General features: G+C 36.2%; 1 protein-coding gene and 1 long non-coding RNA gene across 2 annotated transcripts; both read left to right on the forward strand.

Moving 5' to 3' along the window:
• The first annotated feature begins 8 nt into the window (after positions 1-8).
• Positions 9-8,212, forward strand: LOC127847203 (frizzled-2-like). Its single transcript, XM_052378949.1, has 2 exons — positions 9-406; positions 3,032-8,212. The coding sequence occupies exons 1-2, from the start codon at positions 182-184 to the stop codon at positions 4,568-4,570; spliced, it is 1,764 nt and encodes a 587-aa protein (XP_052234909.1). The 5' UTR covers positions 9-181; the 3' UTR covers positions 4,571-8,212.
• A 3,062-nt stretch (positions 8,213-11,274) lies between these two features.
• On the forward strand, positions 11,275-17,084 carry LOC127847220 (uncharacterized). The gene is made up of 2 exons (XR_008033863.1): positions 11,275-16,114; positions 16,173-17,084. It is a non-coding gene; the product is annotated as an uncharacterized LOC127847220 (long non-coding RNA).
• Positions 17,085-20,381: the final 3,297 nt, after the last annotated feature.

Consider the following 20,381-nt stretch of genomic DNA (forward strand, 5'->3'; position numbering starts at 1 on the left):
TATGATTAGTGGCGAACAAAGGCAGCCATCTTTACTGTTGGGAGTTAGTAAAATACTTCAACTGTAAGTAAACAGCGTCTATGTGCCTAAAATGTGACATTTCATTTCGGAATAAAGTGTTATAAGTACAAACAAAAAATAGCTGAATATTTCTGCCAGTCTTAACGCACATCTAACGAAAATGGCGAGCAGAAAAATCGGATTTTTCCCTATTGTTTGGACTATTCTTGGTTTCGGATTTGTAACGAGTAACGAATATACCAAAGTCGTAAGTGGTGGCGAGGATATGGAACCCCACGGCAGATGTGAACCGATAAATATTCCCCTCTGTAAGGATATACAGTACAACCAGACTATCATGCCGAATCTTTTGACACACACAAAACAAGAAGACGCCGGGATGGAGGTGAGATTGAAATGAAAACCGAGTTACCCTTCCTTGATTGATTAATTAATTTAACGAATGCAAGTTGTTCAATTATTAATTTGATCAACTTTATAAAATATATAAAAATCTAAATTAAATGCTATGGGGATCATGCAGGGTCTGTTGCTGAACTCGAACCAGCGTTACCCTTCATTGATAATTAATTTATACATTCAAGTTATCTAATATTTACAAGATCAATATTATGGAATATAAGTTAGATTGTGTTATCTATCAATAATTAACTAATAAACACATTCAGGTTATTCAATATTAATTTAATAAGATATCTAATGTAAATTTAATTGAGCTGCAAGTTCTGTTTACTTGATATCCGTAAATTTACTGGAGCCTGCTTGTATTTTACATATAGAATCTCGATGTTAAAGCCCATGCATACGTCTACGTGTTACTCCCGAACAATCAATTCTGACTATAGCTGGGAGGTGCTGTCAAGAAAACTATGTTAAAAATAACATATGAGGACAAGTTAAAAGATGAAAGTTCAAAGATAAAAGTGTGCAGAATAAAAATAAAAAAAATAACATAGTAAGGTGGCTAGACTTTAACTGTCACCAGCATATCTTTGAAGATATCTAGGCTGGGACTGGACTTGACCTGGTATGGGAGACTATTCCAATGCCTTAGGGTTCTGGGGAAGGAGTTTAGGTGGTACTGGGTACGGTAATGAGGGATTAGGAAGTTCAAGTTACGGGAAGGGGTGAGGTGGACATGGTCAACATAAACTAGGTTATACTAAATTTTATATAGTATGATGATTGTTGATGGAGGTTTGCAGTCTGCAGCTTTCTAAGGTGGGCCAACCAAGATCATTTAGTATTTCAGGGCCCTCAATCTATGAAATCTGCCGCCGAATTTCAGCGACAGTTCCCCACCTGAAAAGTATACTTTATTCCCCTTTTGGGGGGGAAAATTCCCCCTAAAAAAAAAAATTTTTTTTTTTTTTTTTTTTAATAGTAAGATGTGTCTCATGATTATTATATCTCAATTCTTTTTCAATTTAATCTTTTCAAACAAACTAAATTATGAAAAATGCAATGAATATAGTGCAAACATGTACACATGTAATAATGAGAGAGTAAGTAAAAAAAAATCCCCCAAAAAGGGAAATGCCGCAAAAATTCCCCTTACTAAGTTACAGGGCCCTCAATCTATCAAATCTGCCGCCGAATTCCGGCGTCAGTCCCCCACCTGAAAAGTATACTTTTTCCCCTTTTGGGGGGAAAAATTCCCCCTAAAAAAAAAAAAAAAAAAAATTTTTTTTTTTTTTAAATAGAAAGATGTGTCTCATGATAATTATATCTCAATTCTATTTCAATTTAATAGTTTCAAACATACTAAATTATGAAAAATGCAATGAATATAGTGCAGACATGTACAAATGAAATAATGAGAGAGTAAGTAAAAAATTCCCCCAAAAAGGGAAACGCCGCGAAAATTCCCCCTCCTAAGGGCTGCGGACCCCTTCCCCCAAAGTAGTGTGAGGGCCCTGCAGTAAGGGCTGCGGACCCCTTCCCCCAAAGTAGTGTGCGGGCGCTGCATTTGTGTTACGCTACTTTGGAAATTATAGTTGTTACACACATATCTAGCCGCTACTAGCTACAGCTCTTTGGACACTTTCTATATTGTTAGTAAGATTTTTATGCCAAGGGTGCCAAATTACAGAGCACTATTCTAGTTGGGATCTTTATTTCCTTATTTTGAGTTTTGATGTTTCTCTGTATGAATCTTAGAGAGTTTTCTGCCTTGGAGGTTATCTTATTGATGTGATGGGTCCAGTTTAAGTCTTTTTAGATAGTTACTCCAAGCTTCTTAGCAGTATCAGCGGATTTTAGGGTTTTGTCATGTAGGGTAAATTGGACGATGGTGGTTTTTTTACGGGTGATCCTTAGCACCTCACACTCGTCCGGATTGAACTCCATAGCCCAGTCACGCTCCCTTATGGATAGTGATTGTGAACATTAACCCATTTATGCCCAGTGGACACTCCCATCCTTCTAAATTGGGTCACTTTATTTCCAAAATTAGGGATGTCTAGTATATTTATTTATATTTTAAGAATATTTCATATTTCTTACAGAAATTCCTTTAAGCAAACAGCGCAGACACAGGTGACCTTTTTTCTAGACGCTAGCCTAGGCATAAATGGGTTAACCCTTTCCCTCCATAAAAAGCAAGTGAAAATTGCTTTTGCAACCAGCATAAAACCAGAACAGTCTGCGAGTAACTCGCAGCCTGTTCAGGTTTTATGCTGTTTGCTGCTCATTAATAAGAGGAACTAAGGGATGGAAATGAAGCCTTTAAAACTTGAATTTAGTAAGAAAGGTAATTACATGTAATGAAATGTAACTTTCTAAGAGACTACAAATGCGTCAAAATACACACATATATATATATATATATATATATATATATATATATGTGTGAGTGGTAAAGGGTTAATAATGGTGATAATTCATAGCCAAAGGTATGATGCACTCGTACAAAAAATTATGTCTATACAGACCATTTTTCATGTTGCAACAATTCACAATATAATATTAATTTCTCAATTTTCAGCATGTTTTTATATTTTTATTCAAGGTTCATCAATTCTTTCCACTCGTCAAAGTTCAGTGCAGTAAACAGCTCAAGTTTTTCCTGTGCACCATGTACGCTCCTGTGTGCACAGTGCTTCCAGAAGCCATCCCACCCTGCCGTAGTCTGTGCGTAGAGGCCCGAACCGGATGCGAAACACTGATGAATAAATTCGGGTTTGAGTGGCCGGCCAGCTTGGAATGTGAGCAGTTTCCGGTAACCGGGCTTTGCGTTGGAGAAAACACCACTGATCATGCAATAACGACCACCAAACCACCAAATAAACCGTCTGGAGGTGGTGGAAGTAGTGGAGGATCAGGGTCAGCGGGTGGTGGTAGTGGTTCTGGTGGCAGTGGCGGTGGAGTTACTATCAATCCAAGCTATAGAAAAGAGGATTTGGAATGTCCCCTGGACCAGATAGTGCTGGAAGGATACGAATACAAACTGCGAGTTGGGCCGAAAGAGATTGACAACTGTGGAGCACCATGTAAGGACATGTTCTTTAAGGATGACCAGAGAAGCTTTGCGCGGCACTGGATAGGTATCTGGTCCTTCGTGTGCCTGGCTTCCACCATGTTCACCGTGATGACATTCTTGATAGACATGCAGCGATTTCGTTACCCGGAAAGACCGATAATATTCCTGTCAGGGTGTTACTTCATGGTTGCGCTCGCCTACGTGATTGGATTCTTCCTGAAAGACGAATACGCCTGTAGCGTTTTCACGCACAAAGACAAGCTGGGTGTCTCGAGTATCACGCAGAGTGTCCCGCTGATCACGCAAGGAACGAAGAAGGAATGGTGCACAATCCTCTTTATGTTGCTCTACTTTTTCAGTATGGCCTCTTCAATCTGGTGGGTTATTCTGACCTTAACCTGGTTCCTGGCGGCAGGCATGAAATGGGGTCACGAGCCCATCGAAGCCAACTCACAGTACTTCCATCTGGCTGCCTGGGCTGTCCCTGCCATCAAGACCATAGCCATTCTTGCGATGGGGAAAGTGGATGGTGATGTGTTGAGTGGAGTTTGTTATGTGGGTATTTCGAATGTAGACGCGCTCCGAGGATTCCTTATAGCCCCATTGGTTGTTTATTTAATAATAGGCACGTCATTCCTCTTGGCAGGTTTCGTGTCCCTATTTAAGATTCGCACCATTATGAAGTCTGACGGTACCAAGACGGATAAGCTCGAAAAACTCATGGTGCGAATCGGTATTTTCTCTGTTTTGTATACCGTGCCAGCGACGATAGTTATCGCCTGCTATTTCTACGAACAATCGTCCAGAGATGCCTGGATGACATCTTGGTGGGCGGCTAATTGCAAAGGCTTTAAAACATCAGGAAGCGAGTACCTGTGCCAAATGACGGACGTTAAGCAGCTATCACCAGATTTCAATGTTTTCATGATCAAATACTTGATGTCGGTGATTGTTGGCATCACCTCAGGAGTTTGGATCTGGACGGGGAAGACTTTGAACTCCTGGCAAGGGTTTTACGCACGTCTTTGTGGGTCCCGGTCCCACCGTAATCATGAAGCCGTTGTGTGAAAGATATCGACTACATGTAATAATGGGGTCTTCCCACCAAAGTATTGAACCATGTGCATGTCATAGTGTAAATTACATGTTCTGTAGTCAAGTTGTGAAATTCAAAATGTCATTTCAGTTCAAGAAGTAAGAATGGGATATGGTGTCTTATTCTGAAATGCAAAATTGCAGTGTATCTGCATTCTGCAAACCTGGGACACGTATTTTATGTGCATTTCATAGTGTGAATTGTGAAATTCAAACAGTCAAAAGGAATTTGGTATTTTGTTCTGAAATGCAAAACTGTTTGCACTCTAGCAAAGCTCTGACATTTGTGCATCAGTTTTACAAGACTTAGTGGAAGGCCAGAAACACATTTATCTCATAATCTGGTATCTAATTATGATATTTAAGATTATGACTTATATTACTAAATGTAATTTGTGTAAAACAATAGCTGTGTGTGATTGCCGGCGCATGCATGTCATGATGTGTATTGTATGGCCTGTTAAAAGTGACCATGCATTTTGCCAAAGAACGTTGTCCATATCTGAAATGAAAGTAGCATTTGTTTGAGCGTCAGCCTTTTGTTCTGTATTATGAAGTCTCTTTACTGTAACATCATTTTATGTTAGTTTTGTGAATACTTAAATTTGAGATTTCTGACTTAAGGAATCGGTCATTTTCCAAAGTGTTTGTGCTAAATTTGTGGATAGATCAACCCATTAAATCAACGAAAAATAATACAATACTACAAATACATGTAATAATGATTTTACAGTATTATAAATTCTCTACATCTCCCTGAAGTTATTGACTCCAGTCCTGCTTGTTCATTGTTATGTCAGTAAATTGAGATAGAAAAGTAAAGCATTTGCACTACATGTATTTTCATGTCAGATTTTGTGATGTACATGTTTTTTCAATCCACATAGTAACTTGTTCGTGTTTTATAATTTCAAATTAAATTAAGAAAAACTACTATTATTTTAGTAATAAATATTTAATTACTAATTTATAAGAATTAAGATAATGACTTTTGAGGATTTTTAGCCGACGCACTGTTCGGTATATGTATATTATTTTAGTTGTAAAATGATTTTTTTTATGTTAAGTAATTTACTGTATAAAATGGTTATTGTATGCATGTTTGCAGTAGATCTTAAGGGGTGTTGCGGCAGTTTATTTAACCGAGAATATATTTATAGCAACACCGATGATGCTATTATCACAACTCAATTTTTTTGTTATCAGTATCATCAGAAATGACCGAGTTGGTTCATAATTCAATTGTCAGTGGTTCGATCCCAGGTGGGGTTAACTTTTTTTTTTACTTTTTTTTTTTTTTTTTAATTTCATTCTTGTTTTATACTGGAGCTTTTTAGTCATGTTATCTTATTAATCAATTTAAAGCATTTAACCCTTTCAGTGCGGGAACCGAATTTTGAAGGCCTTTGCAAACAGTTTGGATCCTGATGAGACGCCACAGAACATGGCGTCTCATCAGGATCCAAACTGTTTGCTATTCTGATAGTATTCTTTGAAAAAAATCGAAGAAAATGCTAATTTTAGAAATTCAGCAGACGACATTTTAGCAGAAGACAAATTACCCAGCATGCAAAGGGTTAATCACAAACTTCAAAACAAGCCGAAATCTGTGATCAAGTACATGTAAGTTATTAATGATTAAGGTCGAGTTTGATACTGTATGGTATTATGTTTGTGATTAAATATTGGTTTTTATTAATGTCTTTTGGTAAGCTGTTGTGATCCCAGTTGGCAGTTAAGATTGTAAACAATTTCTAATGTTTATGCATATTTCTAACAATCTATGTACCGGTACTTGGGTTTTGCCTAATTGATGTATTTTTATAAATGTTGACATAGACGGTAGGGATAGTTAAAACAAAAAATCTCGGTTAAAAGTTCGGTGACCCCCTTTTTTTATTTGTGTTTTATGATGACAACACGTAGATGATCATATATGAGCAGTTTTGCAGAATTCTATTTGACAGAATTTTTTTAAATTACATTTTGGTGTTAAAAATAGTAAAAAATTGATGTTTTTTGGGGTGACATAAAAATTTAAAAAAAAAATATTTTTTTTATTTAACTTTTGTTCTCCATTTGTTTGGCATTGTGTTGTTAAATTAAATGGTATTTTATGTATCTCAGTTTATATAATATCTATATGTTGTCTATTTCATAGGTTATTAATTGGTTTGAGGCATGCAATTAGAGATTTTCCAGTTTAAATGAAAAAGTACATGTTATAAAATGGTGAATAAAATCAAAAGAAGGCCGGTGACCCAATATTTTTATTTCATTTTTCATATAGTATTTGCATATAGTACTTGGTGGAAAAAAATCAGTAAAACTGCAGCAACACCCCTTAAAGCAGCAAAGGCTCTGTGTCAATTGTTTTATTATTGTTTAGTAACTTATGTTTTGTCATACTTCATTATATGTAACTGTTTATGTTAATTGTAAAACTGCTAGCATTTGATTTAATTTTAAACCTTTTACACTTTTACCAACCATACTGGGGAACAGTTTCTTTGTGATAATGTCTCTAATTGGTTCCCTATCATTTTCTGTTGTACCTGGATTGGATATAATTTCATTTTGTAATAACATTTTGTCTTCTAAATACCTATGCATATAATTTATTTTAGTACAAGCCTTGTTTTGGACCAAAAGTTAACGATCCATAAACAATGCCCAACACCAACTTACCATTCATTTTATTGGGACATACGTGTACTTCCAAACTGAAAGCTTGCTTTTAATTCTCCCCATTTCAATGGTTTCCATTCCACCAGACAGCTCTAGCAGACATAATGACTAATGAGAAGTTATGTGCTTAGGAAACATCTGCCAACTTGAGGCGTTTTTGAAAGGCTTGAACAAAAATGACATAAGAGAGCCCGTTGCACCATTAAGAACTACTGTTTCTGCTATAAACCTTGAGACCTGATAGATGATGGGATTTGCCTACCCTGTTCATATTTTGTTTAATGATTGTAGGATCAATCAGGCAGAATGAAATTAATTCTGGTTTCGTGTCCTGCGAATGGTGACTGAGGTACCTTTTGAGAAAACTGGTCTTAATGCCTGTGCGTCAAATGTTGTCCCACTTAAGCATGTGCAGTCTGTTTGCACAGGCTTATTAGAGATGGCACTTTACACCTACACTGGATTTTCGTTTAGAAGACGCTTCCTCAAAGCGGAAAATACCATTGCATTGGAAAGTGTGGTATCTGATTAGCCTGCATGTACTGCGCAGGCTAATCTGGGACGACACTTAATGCTCATGCGTTAGTCCCAGTTTTCCTAGAGGGTGGTTCATTCATTAAATTTGATGTTTCTGCATTCTTCAAAGTCAACACATTTTTGTACTATCATTTACTTCTTACTGTAAGCGTTGAAAAGCAAAACTTCGAAAACGGCTGCTCAAAAAGGCTTTTGAAATTGAAAGACATTGTTTCTTGTTCTATAATTATTGAGAGAGATTCTTCAAACAAAAGCATGTGCATGTTTAGCTGGTCTTCAAATCTCCTACCAGCCAGATGCTGTTGAAGAAATCTAAGAATAACCTAACCTAAACAGATGAGTGAATGAATTTTCTTCCACTCCCAAGATATAAATTGCAAGTCTGCCCCCCCCCCCCCCCCCCCCCCCTAAACTGGCCTTTAGCCATAACTTTTTGTTCAAATTCCAACTTTGGGTTTCAATGATAATTTTTGGTTCAAATTGCAGTTGGATTGAGATTTTTTTGGACATCCAGTAATTAAATACCTTACCTCGCTAGATAAGGATGTCTAGTTACATGTATTTAAGAAGTGACTTTGCTAGGTTATGTTACATGGGCCTTGGCTATTTCATAATAATTGTTTTGTAATTTTTGTTGAGACAAGTTAAATTTTTCCAAAACAATAAGAAAGAATAGAAATGAGTTTTACTTGTTAAATGAGATACATGTATCTTTACAATCAATGTCATATATTATAAATTATAACTTTCAATGCCTCGCCATATTTGTTTCCCAGTGGATGCATTTTCCAGACCTGTTGTGTTAAAGTGTAAAATGGAAGGGGTTTGGAATGGGGGTTGGTTTTGCTATCAGTTATAACAGTTGAAAGAAAATATTCACATGAATGCTTGTTGGGTTATTGTGACTGCATTCCACACCAGTTAATGCTTCCCGGTATCTATATTCCCTTCATTTTTTGCAATCATACTTCAGAATTTCCAGTAAAACTAGCTCGGACTTCAATATTGCAACAAAAGTAGTCTGCAGTTTAATGTATATTACACTGTACAAGCCGGTATTAGTTTATACAGAATTTTAGCAAACTTAGCTTCAAATTCAACGTTTTTACAAATTAGATTGCAGTTTAATGCGCCCCTATGCTATTTTTGCACAGTGAAAGTCTGTATCCATTCAGCAGCATAGCTTCCTATCTGTTGGTGGGAGAAATCAATAAATGGGGTGCTTGTTGAGAGAAATGGAGAGAGAATCTGTAGAAACTTGATTGAAAGAGACACCTCTCATCTGGCTCTATCTCTTGTATCTGATGCTTCATGGCTTCACATGAACATTGTTAAATCTAGAATTGAGTACACAACTGTTGTATGTGATTATACAAGTGTGAAGTAGATAAAACAGTTTGGCTGTTGCATCCTTAAACTGCACTTTCCCTGAGTTATAAGCAGTAAATCACAGATTAAGGGGTTTCTGTGTACAAATCTGCAATTTGGTGAGGTACTTGTACAGATTCTGAGCAGAAAATTGTGCTGCAGATTATAAGCTGTTGTAATGTGATACACTGGTTGCTGTTGCATCTGATTAACCCATTTATGACTAGTGGACTCTCCCATCCTTCTTAATTGGATCAGTTTATTTCCAAAATTAGGGATGTCTTGTATATTAATTTTAGTTCTATTTTAAGAATATTTCTTACAGAAATTCCTTTCAGCAAACAGCGCAGAGGCGTCTTATCTTATCTTAATAAAACTTGGGAGGATGGGCCATTGGTACAACCCAAGGACACTGATGACTTCATTTCTCTTGAAACAATGGTTCTTTCAAAGCTGTAGACATTAAAATAATAATAATAATAACTGTTCCACAATTCAAAATGGCCATCTTTTTCAAGCATTATTGATAACACAAAATAATGTTACTGTTTACAAAGCATTTTGGTTTGGTATGGAACAATTTTTTAATGGAAGCTGATCATAAGCATGCTGATGTTTGTAATGATGCACACAAATAGCAATTGTTAACTTGCCACAATAATTGTACTATTTTACACCGCTTTTGTGTGTTGTGATTAACGTTTTCAAAACTGGGTCGTGCTCATATCAAAGTCAGTGGCATTTTGACAGAGTTCTGACTTTTCAATTTGCATATTTACCATGAAGCAGAAAACATCAAAGGTAATAATTGACCCTTACCGTTTTGATGGTTAGTAAAAAGACTGGTTGGGTTGTTAAACACTGATAACTCCTGATAAAGGAAACAATTTGGCTGTTGTGGTAGTGTGTTTTAGAAAAGCCATTAGGAAAAGGCTAAGTTTGGTTTCCACTCACTTGAAAAAATCAAATCTGCATCATGAGTGATGTATATTAAATGTCTGGGTTTTCATTTTCAATTGTAAGTGAACATGGGAAGGTTTTGTTTGGCTGAATGTAGTCTTGCCCTAAGCAAGTTTAGTTTTTTCCCCTGGATCATGTTAACCTTTGAATGTGTTCTTTTGGTTGTAAATTAATGCAATTACACTGTACCTAAGGCAAGGTTATTTATCTTTCAGAGAAGTTTCATAGACCTATTTTTTTTAGCCTTGCTTTTGTAAAACCAGGGTTTATGCATGTGGGTAAAATGTTTTCAAAGATGATTGTATGCAGTCCCCACTGGCTAGTCAGTGACTACACTTTCTGCTTTTAAGGCAATTTTTCGTTTCAAGAAAATCTCTTTTAAAGGAAAAAAAATCCAGACAGAAAGTATCGTTCAACTGAATTTCAACATGTACCTGGATAGCCTGTGTGGACTGCACAGGTTAATCTGGGACAATACTTTACCCACATGCATTAAGCCTGCGCTATTGGGCTATTGGATTGAAGTTTGAAATTTTAGTGCATGTTAGTAATTAACATATTTCTTAAATACAGAAAAGAAAAGAAACAATTGCTCGAGGTTATTGAAGTGATGCTCCGTTTTTGTTCAGTAAAAAGCATTGCCTCTTAGAAAATTGAAATTAGCGTAAAGCATAACTTAAGTTAAATCATTAATGAATGTGGTGTATTGTGTATGTTAAATCTTGCATTAATTGTGTTAGATGTAATTAATTCTTGTCTCCGCATTAAGACCGAAATATGCCTACTTTTATTTACGCTGCAAATTTAAAGAGCTAATTATACCAGAGACAGTTTGCGTGTCACCTCATGAAATTTAAATTCCATTGGTCTGAAGTATTACATGTAAATGATCATTGTAAGTAGGTGTGAAAGGACAGCTGTGGTAAAACAGTAGACAAGCTGAATGAATCTCAAAATGTCAATTGCTGTTTTGACATTTTCATTGTATTCTGTGAAAATGTATACTTCATCCATCATAATGCATGGTGACAATGGATTTGAAATATCAAGGACAATTATTTCTTCAATCTTGTACTTAGAAGCTAGCATTAAACTGTAGAAAGGATATTTTTGTTCTTGTTAAGTGTTCAGTTACTCTTCTAAGATACTTCTATGCTTTCACTTTTGACTTTTGTAATAATTATTTTTGTACCCCAGTTAGTACAGATTGTAGAATTTTTGCTGCATTTATATAGCACTTTACTTTGTCTTAGCAGTTAATAATTCATTTGATGTACATGGTGTTTTCCCTCTATACTTTGTCCACTGTCGAATTCAGATGTTTGTACATGTATTAGCAATGTGGCCAGTAGAATTTTCTCTCTTGTTTTAAGGGTTTGAAATCTTTTATGCTCACCTGATTGCTCAGGTGAGCTTTTGTGACAGGTCTTTTTCCGTCGTCCGTCCGTGGTCCGTCAGTTAACAATTGTTTCGTAAACACTCTAGAGGGCACATTTCTTTTCCTATCTTCATGAAACTTGGTCAGAAGCTTTGTCCCAATGATATCTCGGTTGATTTCGAAACTGGGTCATGCCGGGTCAAAAACTAGGTCACTAGGTCAAAAAAAAGAATAACCTTGTAAACACTATAGAAGTAACATTTCATGCCCAATCTTCATGCAACTTTGTCAAAATGTTTGTCTTAATGATATGATGGTTGAGTTCAAAAGTGGTTCTGGTCCGTTAAAAACATGGCCGCCAGTGGGCGGGGCAGTTTTCAGTATTTGGCTATAGAGATACCTTGTAAACACTCTAGAGGCCACATTTTTTATCGGATCATCATGAAACTTGGTCAGAACATTTGTCCCAATGATATCTCGATCAAGTTCGAAACTGGGTCATGCTGAGTAAAAAACTATGTCACTTGGTCAAAAAAAAGAAAAACCTTGTAAACACTGTAGAAGTCACATTACATGCCCAATCTTCATGTAACTTTGTCAAAATGTTTGTCTTAATGATATGTTGGTTGAGTTCAAAAGTGGTTCTGGTCCGTTGAAAAACATGGCTGCCAGTGGGCGGAGTAGTTTTCCTCATTAAGAACAAAATATGATGGTTACATAATGGTTAAGTCTTTAAGATCTCTGATCACCATGGTTACAAGGTGAAGCTGATATTGGGCAGGGTGGAAAGCTGCACCAGTCTGGAATTATTTTCATAACATATGTTAAATTCAAAGATTGGAAATAACCACTTTAACACTTGTAATAAATGCCTTTAAGCATGGGGGGGGGGGATAAAAAAAAAGGAACAGGTTGAAGCATTTTGCTCTATATCTTTCCATTTTCAGTATAATTTATGTATTTATTTTATTTTGTGTGAATTATTTCTTTTATGGACATGTTCACCGGAAGTATTGTGTCTGAAAATATGATGTGAAGATTTAATGTTTGTAAATATGTGCTTAAAAAATCACTCTTCTTTCATACATGTATGCATAGCATAGAGTTGAAATTTGAATGACTTATTTCACTGACACAGTGCCCATAATTGCATCTGGTATGAAACTGAAGTAAATAATACTGGAACGTAAAACATACAAGTGTGCTATGTTAATGGCTTACTAAATAATGTATATAAATATATGTTTGCATGTATTTAAAAAAAAAAACTTGTATAATTTTTATGTATGTTTGTTTGTCATTTTTAGGAAGCTTCATATATAAGTGATATTTTTATCTTTTTAACTGTCATCTGTTTTTAACTCTGGAAACTTTGGGCATTTGTGGCATTTGTAATTACAAATACATGTATATGAGGACTACATTTTTCGATTTTTTACTAACTTGTTTAAAAGCATATTCTGCGGATTATACAGTGTCCTAACATGTCTTGTGGGGGCATCAATGTCTGTGAAACATTTCTTGTTATCCCAATATTTTAAGCAAACAAGTTTTCATTTGAATGATAAATATATAATCATCATTGTTCTTTCTTTCCTCACTTGTTTGATTTTTTTTCAACCCTGTTTACAATTTAGTTTTTTCACACTGCATAGCAGTATTTATAATACTGTTGTTTGCCTTTGGCAATAAAACATTTTGTTGAATATACAAGACTGTGTGGTTTTTTTTTGGACTGATACTTTTATATTTTGTACAAAGAGTTTTGTTATCACTTGAAAGGATGTAAAGAGTATTACATAATAGCTCTCCCTGCATTTCTGATTTTTTTGAAGTGCAACATATTTTGTAATTCCCTTACATTTTTAGCTCACCTGATTCCTCAGGTGAGCTTTTGTGACCGGTCTTTGTCCGTCGTCCGTCCGTTTACATTTGTTCGTAAACACTCTAGAGGGCACATCTCTATTCCGATCTTCATGAAACTTGGTCAGAAGCTTTGTCCCAATGATATCTCGGTCGAGTTTGAAACTGGGTCATGCCGGGTAAAAAACTAGGTCACTTGGTCAAAAAAAAGAAAAACTTTGTAAACACTGTAGATGTCACATTTCATGCCCAATCTTCATGTAACTTTGTCAAAATGTTTGTCTTAATGATATGTTGGTTGAGTTCAAAAGTGGTTCTGGTCCGTTGAAAAACATGGCCGCCAGTGGGCGGGGCAGTTTTCCTTATTTGGCTATAGAGAAACCTTGTTAACACACTAGAAGTCACAATTTTTGCCCAATCATCATGAAAGTTGGTCAAAACATTGGTTTTATTGATATCTCGGACGAGTTCGAAAATTGTCCAGATCAGTGAAAAAACATGGCCGCCAGTGGGCAGGGCATTTTTCTCTATATGTACATGTATATAGTGAAAACATGTGAACACTCTAGAAGTCACATTTTTGGCCCAATTTTCATGACATGAATAACATGGCTGCTGGGGGGGGGGCGGTTTTCTTATATTTATATAGTAAAAAATAAAAAAAGCTTGTGAACACTCTAGAAATAACGTTTTTTGCCCAATCATCATGAAACTTGGTGAAAAGATTGGTTTTATATATATTTCAAATGGTCCGGATCGGTCAAAAAACGGGGGGGGGGGGGGGGGGGGTTTCCTTACGTGACTCGAGAGAAACTGTGTGATCGAACACTATAGAAGTCACATTTTTTGCCTAATCATTGTGAAACTTAGTCAATAAATTGGTTTTATTGATTTCTCGGACAAGTTGGAAAATGGCTCAGATTGGTGAAACACACTTTTTAGCTCACCTGATTGCTCAGAAGAGGTTTTATGGTTTGTAAACACTCTAGCATTCACACTTCTCAAGCATTCTTTATGAAAGTTTCTGAAAGATATCAGTAAAGTTTGATAATGAGCAAAATCACATAATTAATGCCATAATTATTGCCCTTATATTGTCCAAATTTTCTTTATATTATACAAAATCCTTGTAAACACTCTAGAGGTCACAATTTTGTTTCAGATTTTATGCATCTGGCTCAAAATATTTATTTTTGTAAGCAAAGTTTGATGTTTGGTAAGGGGTTCAACTCAAAATAAAGGTAACCAGGTCAAATCTTACAAAAACAAAAACACTCCATATGCCAGAGTTTTGGTTCAATAATGATGAAACTTGACCAGGATGTTTGTCTGTACAAGTTTGAAGTTCGGTAAAGATTGAATGAACCGACTCCTCTCAGGTGAGCGAACTAGGGCCATCTTGGCCCCTCTTGTTTTACATATATGTAGTAACATATTTCATAGGACATTCAAATACATATTTCATTGTACAGTGTTTTAGTATTAATTAAAAGATGTATGTGATTTATAATAGTAATGAAAGTAATATGTTAATAATAATGTTATTTCTAAATGCATGCACATGTTACTATCTACTGGTATACTTTATATGTTATTATTTCTACTTTGATCATGTTGTGTAATTTCTCATACAATTCAATTATGAATAAGTTTAAACTTAGTAAATATAATACTGAAGACACGTATTCTCAATTGTGAAGTATTTTTTAGCAAAACAACAACACTAATTTCCCAATTTTAGTCAAAATGCTGCATATTTTCGCAATCCAAAGTGACCCGGCCCCATTCCCAAAATTGTGAAAAAAACACACTGTATAACATTTTGGGGCTGCCTGGCTGGTCACTATTAAGGGATTGGGCCCTCATTGGGGTTTTGTATTTCTTATATTGTACTGAACATTTTCACCATTAAAAGATATCTGCCTTTACCATACCACTGGCTGAAATTTGAAACTCGTAATCAGTTGTGGATGAAAGAAAGGAAAAAATGTGGGAGGTACAGGGGTTAATTACTACTGCTTTGTTTATACACTACAATCAGAGATAAATCAATCTGGTGCATAAACTAGACAGAGGGTTAACTATTCGGTATGTGTTTCATATAAATAATATACACACATGTATATTCATATAGCGAACTGGACCATTTATAAATGATGTGTGTTTGCTTCCCACAATGATGAAGCTAAAACCATTTTTCAAGTGCACAATGCAAATACGAAAATGCTTTTTTAACAATCCATGTATTAATCTGAATAAGTTGTGTACACATTTGCCTATACTGGGCCTTACATTTTGGAGTACTTTTAATAACATTTCAATCAATTTCTTTCAATGATTTTGATATTAAAATGCTAATAGAAGAATTTCATGTTTGTAGAATAAAATCTTGTTAATGGTTTTTATGTTGTGGCCTTTTCCAATAATTATGTTTTCTTTGTATAGACTTAAAATGCTTGCAGTTTTACTGTGCTTTGATTTATACCTGCATCTTGCAAAACTTATTTCTACCTGTTTTGATAAGCAAAGGCTTAAAATAAAAACAGCAGCTTAAAAAAGCGTTTGGAGATTTCTAGTGATATAAATATCAAATGTAGCTTTTGAATCTGTTATTGTGTGCTTTATGGTATTCATCTGTAATATGGACCCCCAGTGCTTTGATAGAAACAATGTAAACTGGTTGCAAGATTTCAAGCATTATGTAATGTGTTTCTGCAATACAGGTTTTCAATGCAATGTTCTGTTGCAAGATTTCAAGCATTATGTAATGTGTTTCTGCAGGTTTTCAATGCAATGTTCTGTTGCAAGATTTCAAGCATTATGTAATGTGTTTCTGCAGGTTTTCAATGCAATGTTCTGAGTCAACTGTGTAACTGAAGGAACCTCGCTCTGGTACAACTAGTCTCAATGCATAGCGTCAAGTGTCGTCCCAGATTAGCCTGTGCATTTAACACAGGCTAATCAGGGACAATACTTTCAGCTTTTTTTCGTTCAACATATTGTAAACGAAACAACAGTCTAGGGGGCAAAGTGTCATTCCTGATAAGCCTGTGCGGACTGCACAGGCTACTCTGGGATGATACTTTACGCACATGCATGAATCCCCATTTTTCCGAGAGTGTGGTTCAAATGTAAGTGTGTTGTTGCTTAGGTCACCGCCTGTTTCTGCAGTAGTCTTGCTTCCAAGTTGATTTTTTTTGTTGTTGCTAGAATTCATTCGTCTGTTAGACAGCAGGGCTTTTTTCTTTTCATGTTTCCAAGGAAACCGTTTTTACCTCATTTTATAGTTGAAACTTAGTTTTATGTTACTCCCAATTATTTCGGCGATGATAGCTACTAGTATATATGATTGCGCAATTGTTAAGAAAGCAATACCATTTTGATTTTAAAAGATTTTTTTTTGAAGTTGTGCAGGTTTTATATTTTAGTACATGTACATTCTCAGCTGTGTTACTTTGTTATTTTATCATCCTGCCAAGTTTTGTACTTGCGTTTTGTTTTATTTGCATTTTGAACGCGTCCCGTGTTCATTATTTCATTTCAATTAGTTATTAATGGTGTACAGTGCGTACTTAACTAGTATATACGTATATCCTCACGCTTTCGAGTCATTTCAAGGCACAAGTGTTGGTATAAACTTGTGTAGTGCATATTGACGTTTGTTCGTTTTGTATAAAATAAATGTGGAACATATTTGCATTGTTGTCATAAATATCTCTAGAAATGAGCCGCGTTCTGGTAAAACAGGTCTTAATGCATGTGCGCAAAGTTTCGTCACATATTAGCCTGTGCAGTCAGCACATGCTTATCAGGGACATCACGTTCCGCCTAGACTGCATTTTGTATAGAAGAGACTTTAAAAAAAATAAATCATAAAAACGGAAAATTTCGTCCCTGATTTGTATGTGTGGACTGCACTGGTAAAGGTGTGACGGCACTTCATGCACATGCAGTATGCCCGGTTTTCTAAGAGCTCGGTACAATTTAATAGTGATGTTGTATAAGTCTTAGTACAAGGACGCAAAACATGTACTTGCATACATTTCAGAGTATTGTATACTCGCTTGTTATGGGAGTAGAGGCATCTTCTTATTAGTGCCAAAAGTGGGGCTCAATAGGAAGTATTGCGAGTCATGTACCCCCTTCAAAAACTACAAACATTGGAATGCATTTCATGAGGAACAAAGCATTATTATGCCCCCTTCGAAAAAGAGGGGGTATATTGTTTTGCACATGTCGGTCGGTCCGTCCACCAGATGGTTTCTGGATGATAACGCAAGAACGCTTAGGCCTAGGATCATTAAACTTCATAGGTACATTGCTGATGACTGGCAGATGACCCCTATTGATTTTCAGGTCTCTAGATCAAAGGTCAAGGTCACAGTGACTCAAAATAGTAAAATGGTTTCCAGATGATAACTCAAGAATGCTAAGGCCTAGGATCATGAAACTTAATAGGTACATTGATCATGACTGGCAAATGACCCCTATTGATTTTCAGGTCACTTAGTCAAAGGTCAAGGTCAAAGTGACTCGAAACAGTAAAATGGTATCCGGATGATAACTCAAGAATGCTCACGCCTAGGATCATGAAACTTCATAGGAACATTGATCATGACTGGCAGATGACCCTATTGATTTTCAGGTCACTAGGTCAAAGGTCACGGTCACAGTGACTCGAAATAATAAAATGGTTTCAGGATGATAACTCAAGAATAATTAGGCCTTGTATCATGAAACTTCATAGGTACATTGATCATGACTGGCAGATGACCCCTATTGATTCTCAAGTAACCAGGTCAAAGGTCAAGGTCACAGCGACAAAAAACGTATTCACACAATGGCTGCCACTACATCGACAGCCCATATGGGGGGCATGCATGTTTTACAAACAGCCTTTGTTTTATATTTTATTCCAGCTAAAAAATTGAATCAATCTGTTAGTCAGTATAAGTATGTATCAGTCAGACGGATGGTTGGTCCGTAGATCGTTTTGTGTTTGCATGATATTAAGAAAACGCTTCGTCCTACAATCATGTTAATCGATACTATATAGGTTACTTGAAAGGAAAGGACGAAAACTTGATATTGAGAGCAAAGGTCAATTGACCGTGTAACATGAACTTTGGTTTCAGCACGATGGCCTTAGAATGCTGTGACCTACACTCGTCTATAACGGAATGTTGATCGCTTGGGACGAAAAGAAGACGTTTGTAAATTTTGAGGTCAAACGTCAAGGTCACCGGGGCTTGGGTTATGCATATTTTAATATTGTAGATACAAGATCAAGAGACCGTTCATAATCATATTTTAGAATGCTGGTTTGTCTTGATGGAAGGGTGACCTATATCGACTTTTTCGATCAATACAAAAAGGGTAAAGGTCACAGGTCTTCAGCTTTTGATAACAATTGCTGAACAATTGCACTTATTGACGAATTGACCGCAAGTCCAAGGCATATATGTTTTACAAACATCTATTGATACTAGTATTATGTATACACGCTCTTACTAACCGTTGCGCAATGATACGTATTTTGATCTATTGCCAAAAGCTGAGGGGTATTGCTTTTGCGTTGTCTGTCCGTCCTTTTGTCAAAAACTTTTCAGGGCTTAATCTCATAAACTACATGTATATAAGATTTTAACATGAAACTTCATAGGTGTATAGATATCAATTTTGTGAAGTACCATGCACGAGAACCATAGCTGCACACTTTCTCAAATAAGAGTTATTGCCCTTTGTTTGTTATGATGCAACTTTTCAGGGCTATGTCTCAGATACGATACAAGAATTGTTAGGATTCTACCATACTTCAAGCAATTTGCACTCATCCAGTAACACAATTTATTTTTTTGGCGGGTGATATCAATTCAACGTCTTTGCATGTCAGACAATAAATTTCTCAGCACTGATAAGCAAATTGTTCAACAGTATATGGCATAAAGATATACGCGCATACGATGTTAATCGAGAACCTCGAACCAACATTTTGCTGTTTCACAAAACAGGTGCTGAGCTTTAAATCGTCAGAAGGCGCAAGGATATCAGATTACTGACGAAAATCGCGCGTCATCGCAAGGTTTTATAAGAAGATCCCCGCCGAACTAGTACAAAGGTACATCAAATACACGCTGAAGAGAGCCGCGTTATGAAATTGAAGCCGTCGGTTACCGGGGTTGTATAAACAAGGTCTTGGTTCGCGGTGAGTTTGAACTTGGTTGATAAATGAAACGATTGGGTATATGCCGTGAATCCAAGCTCTTAACATATTCCTAGTGTCGAAGTATATGTACATGTATTGGCGGAATTAGTCCGTGAAAATCTTTGGATCAAAATTGGCCTAGCTCTGTGAAAACGGGGCTTAATGCATGTGCATTGAGTGTCAACCCAAATTTGCATGTGCAGTCTGCGCACGCTTATCTAGGACAACACTGTCCGTTGTAATGGGTTTTTGTCTGAAGTAAGTCTTTTCTTAGCGAAAATCCAGTTAAGGCGGAAAGTATCGTCCCTGATTTGCCTTTGACGACACTTTACGCACACGAAAGAAGTCACGTTTTCCCATTAGTAACTGACGTGAGATTTATCATTACGCGCATTCTGAGAAAACTGTGCTTAATGCATGTGCGTAGTGTCGCTCCAGATTAGCCTGTGTAGTCCGCACAGGCTAATCAGGGACGACACTTTCCGCCTTAACTGGATTTTCGTGTAGAAGAGACTTCCTTAAAATGAAAAATACCATAAAAGCGGAAAGTGTCGTCCCTGATTAGCCTGTGCGGACTACACAGGCTAATCTGGAACGACACTTTACGCACATGCATTAAACCCAGTTTTGTCAGAACACGACTCTTATCATTACGCGCATTCTGATCAGCCATTAACAGACACATAACATGAAAGCAAAGATTACTCAAAGGTTTTTAGATAAAAAGCAACAGAAACAAGCAATAGGCGGACAATAAAATATGAGTATAAGTCAATGAAAATAAA

Source organism: Dreissena polymorpha, chromosome 10 (genome assembly GCF_020536995.1).
Source record: "Dreissena polymorpha isolate Duluth1 chromosome 10, UMN_Dpol_1.0, whole genome shotgun sequence".
In the NCBI taxonomy this organism is placed as follows: domain Eukaryota; kingdom Metazoa; phylum Mollusca; class Bivalvia; order Myida; family Dreissenidae; genus Dreissena; species Dreissena polymorpha.